Below are 18576 nucleotides of genomic sequence, written 5' to 3'. Positions count from 1 at the left end.
CATTACTGTCGTTGCTATAGTAATTTCTCTTTCGCTGTTGTGGACAACGTTAGGTCATAACTGCTGTACTCACATTTAACCCATGACTGCCTAGATAATCGTAAAGCTTACTCTGCCACTGTCTTTCTCGAGCACTCTGTCAGTCAATATTCCTAGACATTTAGTTTTCTTTACCATGTTAAGCAAAACATAAATTATAAACATAATTTATAAATTTATTTGTAACTGTAATTTCAGGATTTTGCTGAATGCTTTCATTACCAGAAAAGAACTCATTTTCCTTCAAACTAGCTAAGAAGTTGGACTTATTACAACTATTTTGCAGATTTCCTAAGTCAAGCGCAAGTAAACTTAAGAGTGTTAGAATCTGGTCTTTTTCTACAATTTAGCAGGATAGAAGGGCCTTTACATCATGTCAAATAATGTGTAACACCAGAAGCTTGACACCAACAGTGGTGAAAGCTAGGCCATAAGACCAGGTGTTTGGCACTCAGGCACAGACGCAGGCCTGGGGTGGGTGGGTGGGAGTTACTGCCTAGCTAATGCAATGCAGGTTACATTTGAGGGTGATTAACTGAAGATCCAAAGGGAAGACAGTTTTCAGAAAATATTTTTCCTTAGTATGGTGGCCATCCCGTCTTCAACACGTACCGTCTTGTCAGAACAAACTACTTGCCGTTTCTGACTGCCGCACTGCAGCATAACTCACGATCCACGGTAGGATCATGTCTTCCCCAAATTAACTCTACTCACTTCTCTGCCTGGTGAACTTCTATTCATTCTTTATAATTCAACTAAAACAAGCCCCAGGTGGAACGTTCCCTCATTCTTCTCTATGCCTCAACAGCATATTGTCTATACCTAATTACAATATAAATTCCCCTGTTGACTGAAGCTGCTTACTTGCGGGTTTTGTCTCCTTCAAGTCAGGGACTGTGGCTTCTTCATCCTTGTATTCCCAGTGGCACGTACAGTGAGTGCCTGGCACTTTAGAAACACAGAAAACAATGTTGGATTGTGTTTTAATAAAGGCAGTACTGAGATCAGTGAGATGGAGAGGATAAAAAGAATACTGACAAAGGAATGTTATTTAGTGGTGCTATAATTGAAGAAACAACCTTTGATTATGTGTAAATTAAATGTTATAGATCACATCCAACTTAGCATAGGAGATGTCGGTATGTTCAGAATTGGTAGCAAAAAGAGTAGGCTACTTTTGATGTAACATTAAGAAGCGTTAGAAAAATAGGAGGGAGAAAGTGAATATAATAAGCAAATGATTCAAGGGCTTGGGATAAAAAGATTACAATGTAGTCAGATGGATATTTTTGGTAACAGTTTTAGTAGAGAATAAAGATCCAATAGATACATAAAAAACTGTAGTATGCATTAAAAAGAATCATTTCATTAAAATGCTTATATTAATGAATGAAGCAAATAGAAACCAATAAAAACACTGAGTTTATGGTTTAACTATAAAAACACCTTGAGAACACAGATAACAGAAGGATAAGTATTAAAGTAAATGATCAGATAATTCAGAGTAGAATAAAGAGAAGTGATAAGCTGGTGTTAAAAGGAAGGTAAGGAACAATTGACTTGTTAAAGAAATGTACAGCAAAAGCCCAGGTGGGGAGTAAAAATGACCTAGGTATATCTTAGGAACAGAAGCACCAATCCAATGAGGACAAAGCACTGTTCTGATGGGTGGTAGATGCTTGAGTTGACACCAAAAATCAAGTCTTTCATTTCCATAGATCTTCAAATCTTTTTCTATGGTGCTGACAACGATGCCAATGGATGTTTGACTTACAATGAAACAGAGAGTCTACTAGGAGAAGAGACACCAGAACAAGAGTTACTGGAGCTATTTGATGCTGATAACAATAAGATGTTCTCCTATGTTGAACTACTAAGAGCGTTTGGACTGACTGGTAAGGGGCTTCAGGGGCTGGGACATGGGTGAAGGCCAGGGGACAGGTAGCCTTGAACAGCATTCTGTATTACAGCCCCAAACTAAGTAACCCACAACTTATAATTTTTAGTTTAAAATTAAATCCAAAAGCAAAGGTTATAAGAAAACCTCGAAAGTAACAAATAAACATGGCATCCCATGCCAAATGCAATGATAAATAGAGTAACAAATCAGTTTAACTGCATGAGTAGAGGGTTTATGTCTTCTGGAGGTTAAGGAAAGACATAGTAATTAGTGTTCCTCTGTACTTGCTTAAAGGATTTTAGGATGACACTCTTAAGACTGAAACTTTAAAGCTTGACTAGTAGAAAGCAATGAGGTAAAAACAAAACTAGAAGGCTACTTACTATTCATTGATAGAATAAAAAGTTAAAGCAATATAAGTGAAATGAAATCATACAGAATCTAAAGCACCTTTTAAAATTATACTATTTCCCTCATCTGCTTCTTTTCTATTTAGTTTTCATAGACTCCATGGTGTAAGGAATTTGAAAACACTTACATTAAATATCTAGGGGTAGTTTCTTAACCAGTGATGTGAAGAACAGCAGAAGGAAATATGGTGGCTATGGAAAGGAAGTGTTCAGTCAATTAAATGAGAAAATTCTGATGTGAAAAAAGAGACGTTTTTAGGTCTAAATTTTTTGAAGACATTAGAGCTGACATCCAAAGCTGGGAGATTAATAGAACACACTTGGCCATAAAACAAAATTCCATGTAATCAAATGCTAAACTCAATCTATTTACTTTTAAAACTGGAGAATAATAAATTATTAAATTGCTGTCATTTCCCTCTCATTTGAGAAAATATACAATAGCCAGCAGAGTTGTTTTGAACCATTCCATCTTGGCATGGAAACACATGAGCTGACTCTACCTGCCCCTCCAGTGCTGTAGCTGCATTCTCAGGGATCACATCTGCTGCATGGAAAACATCTATGACATAAGAGGACCCACATGGCTGTAGATGCCTGGATACCACCAAGGTCTTGCATTTGCCAAATCCCATTGACTTCCCTGGGTCCTGTATTCAAGACTTTAAAGGTCTTTGCTTGATTTTGTCCTGTCCCACCTTCATTTTGGTGAAGAAGAAGAAGAAGAAGAAGAAAAAAAAGATGGGCTAGCATTCCAAAATACAAATTGCATGGCTGGAGGAACCATTCATCCAAAGCAACCATTCTGAGGTAGTCATGGATCTGAAACTTCTGCCTCCTTCCCAGGACATCCTTGCTTTGTTCCCCACACCTGTTTACTGCTACAGGGAAGATGAACATGCTGCCATCCTAGGCTAAGCTCTTGAATGGCTGCCACCTATCAGGCCTGGGCCTATCTCTGGCTCTACCTGACAACTGGCTGCATTCCAGCATCTTCTTTTAATATCAGGGACAATGAGTGATGCTAAATAAATGAGAGTTAGAGAATCAGAGATAAAACGCATCCTGGTGCAGAAGATCCTTTTAGAAGCTCCAGTAAAGATTATGAGGCAGGCTCCCATGGGGGAAAGTTCAGGTCTCTGTTTGTACAAATCAGTTACATAAAAACTTTGATTGACCAAGTGGGAGGTAAGAAGGGGTATACATGGCTTGACAGTTTAAAGATCCCTAAGCTACACCCCAAACCAGTTTACAGGGTCCCCCAGCCAGAGGTCTACACAGTGCCCTAGTCAGTGCAGCATTCTTCCCAAACCTATGAAGAAGCACCATCTGTGTATTCATTGTTTTTAATGGAACTTCCATCCTAAATGACATTCAGCTAGTTCAAAATATTTTTTTTGAATTTTATTTTTTTATACAGCAGGTTATTATTAGTTATCTATTTTATACATATTAGTGTATATATGTCAATCCCAATCTCCCAGTTCATCCCACCATCACTACCCCCCGCCACTTTCCCCGCTTGGTGCCCATACGTTTGTTCTCTATATCTGTGACAGACAAAATATTTTTTAACACAGTTGAACATTTTCTCAGTTTGGCCTTTGGTAATTTGGAATGCTTGAACTTCCAATTGGGTTTCCATACTCTGTTAAAAAACAAAGGCATCATTATATACATAAGCACAATCTATGCACCATAAACCTGGAAATGCTAGGGCAACTTAGAAAACATCGAACAGTAGACAACCCAAGAGAGGAAACTGAAAGCTTGGAAGCAAGAAGGTGGTAAGCAAGGAAGGGAAGAAGGCAGCTTATGCAATAAGTAGTATGAAATCTGGAACCGGAAGACGACACACTCAACTCAAAAGTTAATTGCGGCTGGGCCCGTGAGCCATGGCCACTGAGCCTGCGCATCTGGAGCCTGTGCTCCGCAACGGGAGGGACCACGGCAGTGAGAGGCCCGGCCCGCGTCCGGGGGGGGGGGGGGGGGGGAGTTAATTGCGCTTTCACAAATGGCAACGCTGGCTTATCCATTCTCTTGGATCTGTGAAATAGATTCAGAGGTACATAAGTGAATTTCTTCCTTTTCTAATCTCCTTGAGACCCTAAATGAAAAATTGTGTCAGTTGAATTCATTGTAAGAGAAAATATTATTCATAACTAGGATCTAGTTTAAACTTTTAAATCTCAAAATATTTTTTACTCTAGAATAAATACGAAGATGGAAGTTCCAGAAAGAAGACTATATATTCAGAGCAGTAGCTTGATTTTATTTTATAACAATTGCATCCTGTTTTCCACAATATTTTAGCAAGAAGTGTTACAGAGGTACATCTGAGTTAGATGCTAAAACTGGCTAGTTCTTTTGAATATCATTCAGTTTCAAAGAAGTTTTTCTTTTGAAACAAGCTTTAAGTTTATAATACCACCATTATTTAAAAAACAGGTGAAGAAATTTTGGTTTGAGTTAATTTTTAAAATCTAATTCTAAAGAATTGTTTAGTATAATTTAAATGTTAACTATACATACGTATACTTAGTATTAACATTATATATTTATATAATGCATATATATATATATATATATATATAATTTGTACTTGTTTTTTTTTTCTATTGGCCAAGGCTTTAACCAGTTGTTCACAGTGGCATATTTAAGCACCTAGAAGCACCTTCTTATTCATAAGGTGAACTTGTTATATACAGAGGGCAGAATCAGGATTGGAAGCAGAATTGATGATTTTTATATGTTAGCCTTGGGCTTTTCTAAATGCCTGATCTCTATCAGTTCTTTCGATTTGAGAAGAAAATGCCTAGACATCACTCAGAAATATAACACCACACATCATCGTTAACTTGAAATTTAATGTTACATGCTATTTACCTAATATGTTTATACTCGAAGTTACCATTTTCTGCTAAAAGTAAGGAATACTCATGGACTTCAGCTACAGTTTCATGAGGGTAGCTAAAGCAGAATTAGCATAAATATATAAAAGTCTTCCTAACATATTAGTTTTTGACATTCTAATGCAGTGCTGTGCTAAGACTAATAGATCCTTCAACAGCAAAATTATTTGTTTGTAACTAGTCTCTCAATAAGAAACTATTTTTTGTTACATTGTCTTTTACTTATTTCTGACCTGGATGGAAAATTGACCTTAATATTAGGACTAAGGACTTAACGGCTTAGTAGAAATTACCTTTTAAAAGTCTAGATCTTATATTAAATTCAAGCTAACTCTGCCTTTGTAATAAGAAACAATCGCTTACTGCATAAAATACATTACTGAAAGAGTCAAAACTAACTGTAGATAGAAACTAACACAGCAATGAAATATTTTTAGTTGTATAAAATTCAGTGAGGGGGCTTCCCTGGTGGTGCAGTGGTTGAGAGTCCGCCTAATGATGCAGGGGACATGGGTTCGTGCCCCGGTCCGGGAAGATCCCACATGTTGCGGAGCAGCTGGGCCCGTGAGCCATGGCCACTGAGCCTGCACATCTGGAGCCTGTGCTCCGCAATGAGAGAGGCCACAGCAGTGAGAGGCCCGCGTATCGGTAAAAAAAAATTCAGTGAGGACTTCAGGTTTTATTATTTAATAAATGAAAATGCTTTGTAATACCTGAGATATTTAATGTTGGTGTTAGACTTCTTTGAGTAGATTTACACTATAATTGTTTTATTTGAATAACATAGTATAATTTTACATGTAGTTTTGATTTTTCAACGTGACCTTGGATTATATCAATATTTTGCTTGCTGGAAAAAATCTGCTGGTTTTATCACACTAACTAGGCATATTATCAGTAATCTTGTGGGTTATACGAATTAATTCTTTCTTAAATTATGTCTTGTTTACCCAAAAGTAAAGAGTGCAAATTACATAATTATAGTGTGCCTTTTGGTTTCCATATCTTGAAAAATAAGACCATTCATGCCATTCCCCACCCTGGCCCCAAGTCAGAAGCCCAAATACCCAAGTGATTAGGAACTTGTAACATCTTGCAGAATTTGTAGAAAAATGACAATATGTCATTTTGACATATGTCTTAATTGTATAGATTTCTAAGACACCACCACATTTTTTGTTAGAAAAATGTTTTTGCTCTCTGCAAAAACTTTCACTAGCATTTTTGCATGAAACATATGCCTTTAAAAGCTGTCTCTAATAGCATTCACATAATTCTTAAACTTTGTCATATAAGATTTAAAAGTTTTCTATTTCAAATTGTTTTTGATAATACCAATTGCAAATAAGCATTCTCTAATGTCATTTTATATTTATAAACCAGCTGAATTACTTAGAAACAAGAATGAAAATAATTATACTTCCAATAATAAAACAGATCACTGTATTATCCCTTGAAGTCGTTTTTGTCACCTTATACTGGTTCTCTCATTTTAAAACCTTTTCAAAGTGGAGTCATTCCATTTTAGCAGGATTTTGGGATCTGGTGAATAGCTGAGCTATGAAGAGAGAGGACAAGATATAACTGTGAGAGCCAAGTGCACCACTGACACCTAAAATACCACCAGGTGAATAGAAGCCTTAATAAATAGTTGAATAAATGAATGAAATGAATAAAACACATTTTCCTAAACAACTTTCAAAAACTGAAAGCACGATGATGTGAAAGAAGTTAGTCTATTCAGTATATCCATGACTAATACCACAGATTTGAGGGCTCATCCTGTGCAGGCCATTATGCTAAATGCTTTAAACACATGCACGCGCACACACAGTGTATTAAACATTCAGTATAATGGCCAGCACAGTGTATGTGCGTGTGTGTGTGTGTCTGTGTGTGTGTGTGTGTGGTGTGTGTATATGTATTCAAGAAAAGCCCATGAGGTGACCATCATCATACAAATAAGAAATTCAAAAGTTAAAGATTAGTAAATGTTGGGGTAAGCCTTCAAAGTCATGACCCTCAGACAATCAGAGCTTGAATTCAATACCTGATTCAAAAAATAAATTCATGAGGATGTTCCTGAGGAAGCAATTAACAGCATGGACATTGTGTTACAAGACAAGCCAGTAGTGAGTGTGGATCCTCTGGTGCACACAGAGAGGCTTCTTTGACATGTATTCTTGCCTCCCAAGTGTTCCCACAGTACCCTGCACATACATCTGCCATGGGCCCCAGCACTTTACATTATAGTTACTTCGGTGTCCATGTCTCCCACTAGATCACAAGCTCCTTGAAGGAGAGACTGTCCTTATCATCTGTAAACTCCCCTGGTATCCAGCATACTGTCTGCAATGGGACAGGCATCCACTGAACGTCAAGTCACTTCCACTCCCCACCCCTCCATGGCAGTTCCTGAGTTCTTGCTTATAAATAAATATTCTCTCTTCAATTCACTACAGTTGTGTATTTCAAAGAAGGTTCTTACCATTTATAAATAACAATGGTCCACAAAATGTTTCACAACAACAAACTGAACTTCTTTCGTGTTAATTTCATCACAAGTTTTATGCCCCCCAGTGTCCAATTATAATGTCTAATCTGCCTAATTACAAGGCAAAGCTGGGAGCATGACACTGAGACAGGTCATCTGAGCATAAATATTCTTGTAGTTTTGGTGGAAACAGGAAATGGGTAGGAAAAAAACAGGATGCTACGTCTTGTCTCAGCAGTGCCTCACCACTACTGGTTCCTAGAAGGGAAGGAGGGCAGGGGCAGATAGCAGATCACCTGAATAGGTTTTTCTGAATTGGAGTCCTCTGTGGATCTAGTGTGGTGGATTTCAGCAGTTGGAGAGGGGTGTTGTGTATCACAATCTAGCGGGAGATGTGGTCAATAAGTTGTTGGATAGGTAAGGTTCAGAGGCGATTCATTAAGGACAGTACTCCCAAACCTAAGTTGATAAACACCACCAGAGACTTTGCCAGAAGGTATCAATGTTGTATTTGGGAGTCTGAGAATGTCCCCAGATTGTAATACAAAGTGTCTACATCCTCAAGAGAGAATCTCTAGCTTTCTCCAACTTCAATCATAAACCACCACTTTAACCTAAACACCACTCCCCTTCAATCCCGGACATTCAAATTCTGCCTCTACGTCTATGTGGAGGGATATTAAAAGTTATGGCTCTAGAGGAAAAACGATTGATGTCTTAATTCTCATTTGCATTTGATATGATGACCAGCGACAGAAATACTTGCAGAGGTTCTTTTTAAAAAATAAATGAATAAATACCTTCTTGAAAACTTTACTTTATTAGAGAATCTAGCCCAAGCGTGGAAAATTTAAAATCACTCTATTTACCAAAACTGGCTAACAATAAGCTTACTAAAAAAAACAAAAAACAAAAAAAAACAACAATGATCAGTAAATACCTACACTTAACATTTTTAATTATGGGACAATTTTAAGATCCATGCTGATGTACTTGTAAGGTAAATACCTCTGTTTAATAATAATTAAAAAAAATTCTCACATGTAACACTGTTTTCACACTCATATACACATATAAAGGTTGGGAGACCTGTCTCAGAAACATGTTTATAATGGATTTACATAATATTGTGAAATAAAATCTGAATAAAAATTTTATTCCAACAACATTTCTCTATTTTTAAATAATGTTTATTGTTTAAGTTTTTATCACAGTGGAGATTAATTTATGCTTAATCATCCAGTGAATGCCTACTGTCACCTTTATCCAATTCCAAAAAAGCAAAATCAACTCATTCATACACTCTAAGTCCTGTTGCCATCCCACCATTCATTGCCTGTGTCTTTTTTCCCTTTTAACGGCAATATTATAAGATTGTGAAAAGGTATAACTAATAGGCTTATATGTGTAATACCATTTCTTCAAGTATTCAGACAGCAATATATTTGCCTGCATTGTACACTAGAAAACTACTTGTGACATTATTTCTAAGTACAGGAGAGTGGCTCCTGGTGGGAGTGTGATGAAGTTGTATGTCATAGTGTATGATAAGGATTTAAGCATTCTAGAATTTTCACAACTCTTCCCATGTTAGCGAACGTCATTAGGTAGATGCTGTATTTTTCTACTGTCAGCTGTCAGACATAAGATGTCAAACTACAAATAAATAAAGCATACACTCAACATGTGTAGTGCAAATGCTAAGTAAACAGAATGACAGGGAATAAACTTGTAGTTGCCAGCAAGTGAACGGTTCAGTTGGGAGGTCCTGATTTTGTGATGTCTGTGACTTGCACCCCTATCCTCAAATGAATACTATTCCTGTCCCATGTCAGCCACAATGGATTGAAGTGAGGGTGAAGGCAGTGAGGAGGGGAGTGGGAACTCATTTTCACAAACAAGTAGTACAATTTCTCTGTCACTTCTGTATAACATGTAAAGTTTGACTTGGTAACCAGATCTCAAACCTCTCAGACAAAGCAGGTACCAATATGGAGAAAAGCAAATGTTCCAATGAAAAGAATTAAATGTTGGCACCTATGTAACAGACTGTGTGGCCCAGACAACAAAATAGGATGAAGGAGGTGTTTTGTTAAAGTTAAAACTTTGGAAATACCACACCTGAACATTCAAAAATTACATTACAGAAAAGCCATCAAACAGTTACAAAACATTCAAATAACAACCCTGTTTAAAGATGCCATAGAAGCAGTAATCTTCAGTACCCTGAACAAAAGTCAGAGCTTTGTTGCTTTGTTTTAATTATACATTTAACATACTGTTATTCATTAAAATGAAATAGAAAAAAACTATAAAATTCTCCCAGAGGCAAATTATTGATAGGGAGGAAATAGAAGTAAAACGTGACAACCAATTTATACATTTACTTAATTGTATGTTTTTTCCCCCAGAAGTATCCAGTCTGTAAGAAAAGTAAAACTAAAACAAAACAAAAAACCTAAAATGAATAAACAAAAAAACCCTAAAAGTACAAAAACCGGTGTCATCTATCTTTTCATTTTCTTCCTCTGCATTCAGTTTTGAGGGAAAAGTGTTCTTTCATGGTAGTGTTCTGAGCCCCCATATATGAAATTCTAGAAGAGAAACGTCTGGATCCTAACCATCTTTCTATTTCATTCTTGAATGTGTTGTACCGTCAACAAATGTAACAAGCAGCTGGCTGAAATAATCTTAATTAGGAAACATACACACACACATACATATACAAACAAATCTTTTTTAAGAGAAAAGAAACCATTCCTTATCTGGGACACACATATATCAAGACTTAAAACTAAAGTCTGACACGGTCACTTAATTGATTTCAATAATTAAGGCTTCTAAAAGGTTCAGTGCCAAAACTCTCTGCATCAGTATTCGCATAAAATACATTTTTGCATTTTAGGTCTGTGCTTTTTACAGCCATCTTAATTCCACAGAATTTCATTAGTAAGATCAGATAAGGGAGTGTTAGAATTGTTTACTGATGTTTTCCTTTTAGTAGTTGTTAGACTAAATTATAGCAATAAAAATTCAATGACTGAACAGATTTGTTACTATCAGGTGGGCTGTTGGCTCATTTCACCTTCTTTTCATGTTTAATGTGGCCATTTCTTTTATACTTGCCATTGGGGATTCCATTATGGTAATGTCCATTAACTGTGCTATGCTTATTTCTAGACCACAAACTTTTGATTTTACTGTAGATAAATTTTGTGACCCAGGACAAGAGGAAGTAAAACAAGGCAGCACCAAGCAAAAGCACAAAGGCAACATCCAGTAAAAAATACTGACAGAAAGAGATTTGATGGACAGCGGCACGTAGGTGATGGGCTCCATTGTGACGCAGAATGTAATCGATCCAATAGACAGTCCGATTGACAGGGTGCCCAGGTTGATCCTTGTGGATTTCTGAAAGCTTCTGAGCCCTCTGACGGTAGCTATGAGGTGGAGGTAAGACACAGAATGATCATGTAGCTACAAGGCTCAGGATCATAACTCCCTAAAGTTAAAAATGGGGAAAATAATAAAAATAGCTATCCTGTATTAAGTACCTAGTATGTGCCAGGCACTGTGATAAGTGCTTTCAACACATTACCTTATACTAACACAGTAAAATAAATTTTACACAGATAAGGAAAATGAAAATCAGAGAGACCAAGTGACCTGACCATGATTACAAATTTGAGATTCAAATTCAAGTTTTTCTGACTCCAAATCCCATGCTCCTTCTACACTAGACCATGCCTCTTATATACACGTAATCCTTCTCTTCATATGCTTTTAAATACTATTAATCAATGAGTCTCAACCAGGAAGAGGAGTGAATTTATTAGATTCTAAAACAGAGGGACGGTGGAAAAAAATGCAGAATTTTGTCCCAACACCTTTTCCTTTTAGTAGTGACATTTAATTCTGTTCTGATTTAAAACAGCACTAGCTGACAGAGTGAGATTATTATATTTAGTAAACAGATGAAAAGGAATTGACAAACACTATGAAGCCATATGTGAGTGACATTATATGCAGTAGAGATACATATATGTATATGTATGTACATACATATAAAGAGAACACTCTTAAATGATTGATAAAAATCAGCTAAAGAGGATCAAAAATATTTAACTGTACATTTCTATGCCAATCTTTGGCACAAAGCCCCTTTGAGCATGGATCTCTGATTAGAGTTTGCATTGTTCAAACGTAAGAAATAATTTCCACATGGAAGGATTACAAAACACATCATGGAGGGTGTGGCCCTCGAGCTGTGCCTTATACAGGAACAAAAGTTTGGACATGTGAAAACTTGCTAGGCCAAGAGAAGAGTGTGAACTAAGTAATAAAGGTGGGAGGACAAGAGTATGCCCAGAACAAACTTATTTGGAAAGAGTATGTAGCACAGGGGTGTTTGGCTGGAAATTAGACTGGAACGTGAGTCTCCTTCACGTGTGTTCAGAATGACAAGATATGCAGCCCTGTTCTTAGAATCAAAGACCATTAAATCAGAGAGACTGGCTTTAAACCAGAGCTTCAGGGATAGGATTAAAGAAAGGAAGAGACTGATGGTGGGAAGATCATCCAGAAGACTGCCCTCGGGCCTCCCTGGTGGCGCAGTGGTTGAGAGTCCGCCTGCCGATCCAGGGGACACGGGTTCGTGCCCCGGTCTGGGAAGATCCCACATGCCGCGAAGCGGCTGGGCCCATGAGCCATGGCCGCTGAGCCTGTGCGTCCGGAGCCTGTGCTCCGCAACGGGAGAGGCCACAGCAGTGAGAGGCCCGCGTACCACAAAAAAACAAATACAAAAACAAAAGACTGCCCTCATGGCCATAATTTCCTGCCTCCCAGGGTCCATGATCTTTCTCCTAAGCCATACTGTCTACCATGTGTTGAAAAGTTTGTGAAAAAACTATAGAACACTGTAAACTGTTGTTAATTGTTTTCTTGTATTTTGAATACTTATATAAGTAAATTTTTTAAAAGAAAAAGCCCATTTTCTGTGTCATCCTAGCCTTACAACAAAATTACTGTTATATAATAAACCCAGTTGGTTTAAAAGTGTAAAACCTCACCCAAATATTAAGAGGCCATCCCTGTAATAGTCCTTGTACTATTAAGAGGCCTTGCTTTGTAATCTATCATTATTTCTAATCAATGGCAAAAGGTAAATTAGAAACTTTTGATTACTCTGTTTTGTGAGAAAATTCTTACAGGATAAAAGGGCATCTTTAAAATACGGAAGTGAAACATGGTATCTTAGAAAATGAAATTCAACCTTCTATTTTAACATAGAAGAAGGAGGATTAAAAACAATCTTGGTCCTCAGGTACCTTAATGTCATGAGACTATGGCCCATTCTCTAGAGATGATTAAACAGACTGCATGTGACAAAGATCCTTCTGCAGGGACTCTGGCTTCATTGCCACCTATGAAATTCCAATAGGCTCACTGGTCCAGAACCAGTCCTTACCTGCCTCAGCTTACGTGAGTATGGAGTAGGGCCTCATCGCTCAGACCTTTACTTCTCCCCAAGAGCAGACTCATAAAGTCACTGCCCGGCCCAATTTTCCAAGATTCCCCCTTTCAGAGGTAGCAAGTGGCATTGTCCTTTCAGCATAGTTTGCTTGACAACCCAAAATTTCTACCAGTAGGAATATAAAGTTTGTGGGGAAAAAAAAAAGAACAGTGTGATTAAAATGGTCACTTAAGGCCACTTCTAAACTCTCCTTTCGAATGTCTTGGATAAAATTACTTTTAATAAAACAAATTACCTTGTAAGGGGCTCATGTGACTTGCACATTTTATTTTACAAAAGGGAAAGTGTCTCCTATCAAAAGTAATAACTGGGCTTCCCTGGTGGCGCAGTGGTTGAGAGTCCGCCTGCCGATGCAGGGGATGCGGGTTCGTGCCCCGGTCCGGGAAGATCCCACATGCCACGGAGCGGCGGGGCCCGTGAGCCATGGCCGCTGAGCCTGCACGTTCGGAGCCTGTGCTCCGCAACGGGAGAGGCCACAACAGTGAGAGGCCCGTGTACCACAAAAAAAAAAAAAAAAAAAAAAAGTAATAACCAAGGGCTGGATATGTGTTAAGTTCATAAGGATTAACTACCCATCTTTCTCTACAACTTGCTTTAATAAAATCTCCAGATTCAAAAGAATTCCTTCCAAAGAACAAAAGCAATAGCTTTCAGTAAATAAACCCAAACAACTAGTATGGGAAGAAGGAAGACATGGTTCAAGTTGAGTAAAAAAGAAATAAGTGATACTTCTTTAGCACTATTGGTTTAAACTAGAATATCCTGGACACAATATTAGTGAATCAAATCAGCCTTTTCAATAATTATGGCATGTTAAATATGGAACATTATCATGTATTTGAAACAAAAAAGATAAATGCCTTAAGTTTACATATAATTACTTTTAGCAAAGAACATACTACCTGAATCACTGTCATTTTTACAATGAATAAAGACACTGTCATTTTTACAATGAATAAAGACATCTTCCTACCCTGAATGTGCAAAAGGCTTTAGTTAAATATTTAAACTTTTCAAGGGTTATATGCAAATAACTAATTATTTATCTTATATGGATACTTTGCGGAAGAATATAAATTTATTCACTAAACCAAATAAAACCTAGTTTGAAATCAAGCACATATGTATACTTGAAGATGGCATAGCTGGGATTTAATCGCAGTGTGACCTAAGACTATAGCCTGGTCTCTGATTTGGCCCCTTTTACACCTCACAGAACACAGCCAGACTGATTTTGTGTGGATGATCCAGACTTTTGCTTTTTCTGCATAACCGACCCAATCTCGGCAGCTCTGCCACTATCTCTCTACAAACTCTACTTGAGGGCTGCATTGTACAAATCTTCCTTTAAAAGCCTGTATGATACATACCATCTTCCATAAGAACATCACATTTTGAAAAACACTAGACTTTTAAAAGAAAGGCTACAGAACACAGATGAAGGGATCTCACAGTCAGGTACCTCAGATCAGCAAACATACTGATCCAAGTGCCAAGAGCTGTGACCGAGACACTGGATCCTCTAAGGGGTCAGCACACAAAGGCCACCTCCAAGCCCACATAAGACAGCATACTGAACTGCAGTGCACTTGAACCCAGCCTTTTACCTAAAAGCTACATCGCTTTATATGAAAGAATTGTTCTTATTGTTGGTTGTTTCTTAGAATATGGCAGTGTTTCTCAGTCTACTGTTATGCCATCTACCCTGGGTATAAACAGAAGCTCACACTCTTCAGACATTAATGCCATTTGAAAGGCAAGATCAATTAAATGTCACGTAAAAATGGGAAATATTGTTGCTTTGTTTTAAAACTACACAGCCCAACTCTCTACTCTTTCGGGCTCAGTTGTGAACTGGGTTAACTCAAGACACATCAAGAATTTAAGAAAAAAAATAAAATAAAGATTCTGACTAGCCATTCACCTGAGTAAAAAAATCTCGGCATTTCATCGACGCCCCGCACTAGGGAAACCCAGCACCAGGCAGTATCAAGAGCACCAGCTTTGGAATCAGACAGTCCTGGTTCAAATTCCTACTCTAATAGCTTTGTAACTATGGGCAAATTACATAAGCTCTCTGAGTTTCAAGTGCCTCATCTCTATAATATGAATAAGGAGAACGGTGATATATAATTTTATGAGCATCAAAATGAGATAAAGGACACAAAAATGGACACACAGTAGGGACCCAATGGTTCCCATGGTAGTTTTTCCTTAGTTTGTCAAACCTTGGTAGAATATTATTCAAGGTCATACAAGGCTGGCCAAATGATTGCTATTTCTATTTTCCAAATGACAGAAACATGCACAAGGCATTATACACAGGAATCTAAAGGATATTTCTATAATTGGTTTATTGACAACCTACTGGCAATAATCAGCTATTGACAATGTGCTGTGGTATATATATTTCATCTGCTTTAATATTAATTGAAACCTTACCTGGGATTATTGATAACTTTCACTAGTGCTTCATACAGCTCTCCTTCAGTAACTGTCTTCCATTCTAGCAGTATCCCCATACCTTTTGCCTGTACCCGGGTCATAGTATCATAATGGTCTCCAAAGAGTGGGATTCCCACTACAGGAACACCATGATACATAGTTTCAAAAATACTATTCAAACCACCATGGCTCAGGAAGGCTTTAATATTTGAATGCCCTAAAGAAGGATTAAAAAAGAAAACAACTTAGAATATTGTGTATTGTTCTAGGAAGAGATTTTCCAGAAATTTCTTAAAAGCTGATATTATAATAAACATGCATTTCAGATATAGGATTTTTAAAGGCACAGTTTCACAGATTACTGCTCTATACCAATTACGATGCTTGTTATATACATAATTATCTGATTTACATATATCAGTTAAAAGCCATTTTTAAGCTAATATTTATAACTTTAAGAATTATATCATAATATCTTCTCCCAAAACACAAATATCAACTGCATTCAAATGGCCAATAATTAACAGGATATCAATGAAAGCAAGAAATGACAAAAAGTACCAGGGGGCAATCACATTCTACTAAACACAGACACTCACTTTCTGGCTACTCAAGCATTTATTATATTAAAGTCTAACACACTTTGCAAAAAAACATATGTAAAAATGTGGGGCTGGATTCCAGATGTCCATGAAGAGTTTCTATGCTTACCCAAAGAGGAACATTGTATGGTGCTTAGCACTTACAACATTCAAGTCATATCAGCACCTGTGCTACACAATCTTAGGGTCTGATTTTACATTTTAGGTATAAAAACATGTAGGGACAGACAGTTACAAAAGTTAGTTGTAAGAGATGGGACATCACGTAACATCTAGCTGTCATGGAGATAAAACAGATAATTCGTCAAAATTAATGAGGTATTTAAAAATCCAGATCTCCTTCTGAGCAGAAAGTTTTGCATAAAAAGTGTAAGACAAAGAAACACTGCACTCAGGATAGGTGCTCTATGGCCAGAAAGGAATTATAGCTTGCAAAACCACAAACATTTAAGATAAACATACATCAAGTAAAAAAACGAACTCTGTGTGTGAACCTGGGTCTCAATGGGGCTCCAGGACTCTCCCACCTCAACATCTAGCAGGCTGGTCAGTCAGTGTCTCTTGCTCTGAACCACAAGCGGCTTTTCAACTCAGCCCAACTAAGGGATCTACCCTTGCAGTGGATTTCAAACTTTCTTTTCAGTAGTAGAACCAACCCTTTTTCTTTAAACAAAACTTTATTATCACCAAGCCCAGCAGTGAAAAATAATGCAGGGCTGGTGTATGGAGAGCAGGGGGGAGTGTCATGAGAGGAGGGGAGGGGAGAGACACTGACTTGGTTCCTGCTTTTCATCCTGGAGGAATCTTCTGAGCGTAGTTAGAAACCAACAGAGGACCCACAAAGGTCATGGCTAGAGTTAAAAAGGATGCTAATCTCAGAAAACGCAGAGAGCTGAGATTCTGAGGAACCCAGAAGAGAGGTGAACTTGAGGAGGGGCTCTGGGTATAGCTACACCTCGCTGTAGAGCCTCGCAGAAAAAACCCCATAAGACCAATTTAGATGCTCCCAGACAGCAGTGCCCCTGCTGAACTGAGATGGCTGATGGTCAAGATATCTTATTTAAATTTACTGCTTCCTTCCTACCTTCTGAAGTCATAATAGTAAAGACATAAAAAAGAAAAAAAATACAAACATCAAAAAAGGTAAACTGTCTTGTTATTTTTTTCTCAGTTTTACCATTTATAGAATAGCATTTATAATAAACTAAACAAAAGGAATTATTTATCTATATACTTACTGTTTTTTAGTTACAAAATTCAATTTGCAGGTTTTTAGGGGGTCAATTTAGCTTCTAAAAGATATTCTTTAAAAGTCTATTTTTAAGAATATAACTTAAAGCTACTTTTACATAATCTGTTAGATTAGTATTATTGAACAAATGATGGTCGATATTGCCAAAATCAGTAACATTTTTATAATTTCCTTAATAAGTAATATCTTAAAGAATAATATGGCCTTATATTTTCCTAGAGATTTAATGAATAAAACAATTTACATTTTACTATCTGTGCTTATTAAACAGAATTAGATTCAGATTCAGATATCTTAAAAGATATGCATATAATTGGTATTTTAATTTTGAGTTGAGGATCAGAACCCCAAGAAATAAATAAATCAAAAGAAATAAAGTGTTCAAAAGTGCCCAGTGATTTAGGGTAAAATCTAGGCAGATAATCCAAGTAAAGTTAAAGTAAGTTGACTGTTATTTTGGCTTTCTGCTTCTCTGTGCTTTCAAACAAATGAATAATTTCAAATTTCTCTGGGTTCTTGGATACATCTGTAGTAAAACTATAACATAAATCTAAGTTTTCACTATTTTAATTTTACTACTTTTAGCTGATCGACATAACTAGGTATAACTTTACTCACCACTAGCTTATATACTATTAAGTATAGTTTTCAGAAAATTAAAATTTGTGACTGGTCTAAAAATTTTAATTTATAGGCCTAAATGATTATACTTTAAAATTACTTGCCAATAACTAAAGGTTTGACTTGTTGGTCTGAAATCCAGGACTTAACGCACTAGATAACATAATGATTCTATCATACACCATACACATATTGTATAAGCCACTCGAGTGTAAAACTCACATTTACACAATTAAAATCTAAAAGCCAAGTAAGCACCCACATGTCACTGACTTACCAAGCAGGTCATTTTGTGGTAACCATTCTATGAGCTTGGTGTTGTTTCCCAGATTCTTTGGTTTGGTTCCAGAAAACCTGAAATTTACACC

The 18576-nt window shown here is 37.0% G+C and overlaps 1 protein-coding gene across 6 annotated transcripts in view; it reads right to left on the bottom strand.

Annotated features, from left to right (window-relative positions):
* Positions 1-18576, bottom strand: part of UGT8 (UDP glycosyltransferase 8) — a 141393-nt gene that overhangs the window by 38085 nt on the left and 84732 nt on the right. For 2 of the 6 annotated variants that reach the window (XM_060148637.1, XM_060148638.1), the window contains 3 exons: positions 18486-18562; positions 15731-15950; positions 6886-11195 (listed from right to left, as the gene is read on the bottom strand). In XM_060148637.1, the coding sequence (XP_060004620.1) occupies positions 10832-11195; positions 15731-15950; positions 18486-18562 (661 nt within the window). In that variant the 3' untranslated portion in view covers positions 6886-10831. Of the gene's footprint in view, positions 1-6647; positions 6820-6885; positions 11196-15730; positions 15951-18485; positions 18563-18576 lie in introns of those variants that run through there. The other 4 variants (XM_060148640.1, XM_060148642.1, XM_060148639.1 and 1 more) reach the window with 4 other exon arrangements.

The sequence above is a fragment of the Lagenorhynchus albirostris genome, chromosome 4 (assembly GCF_949774975.1).
Source record: "Lagenorhynchus albirostris chromosome 4, mLagAlb1.1, whole genome shotgun sequence".
NCBI lineage: Eukaryota > Metazoa > Chordata > Mammalia > Artiodactyla > Delphinidae > Lagenorhynchus > Lagenorhynchus albirostris.
This window is presented reverse-complemented; position numbering and strand designations above follow the sequence as displayed.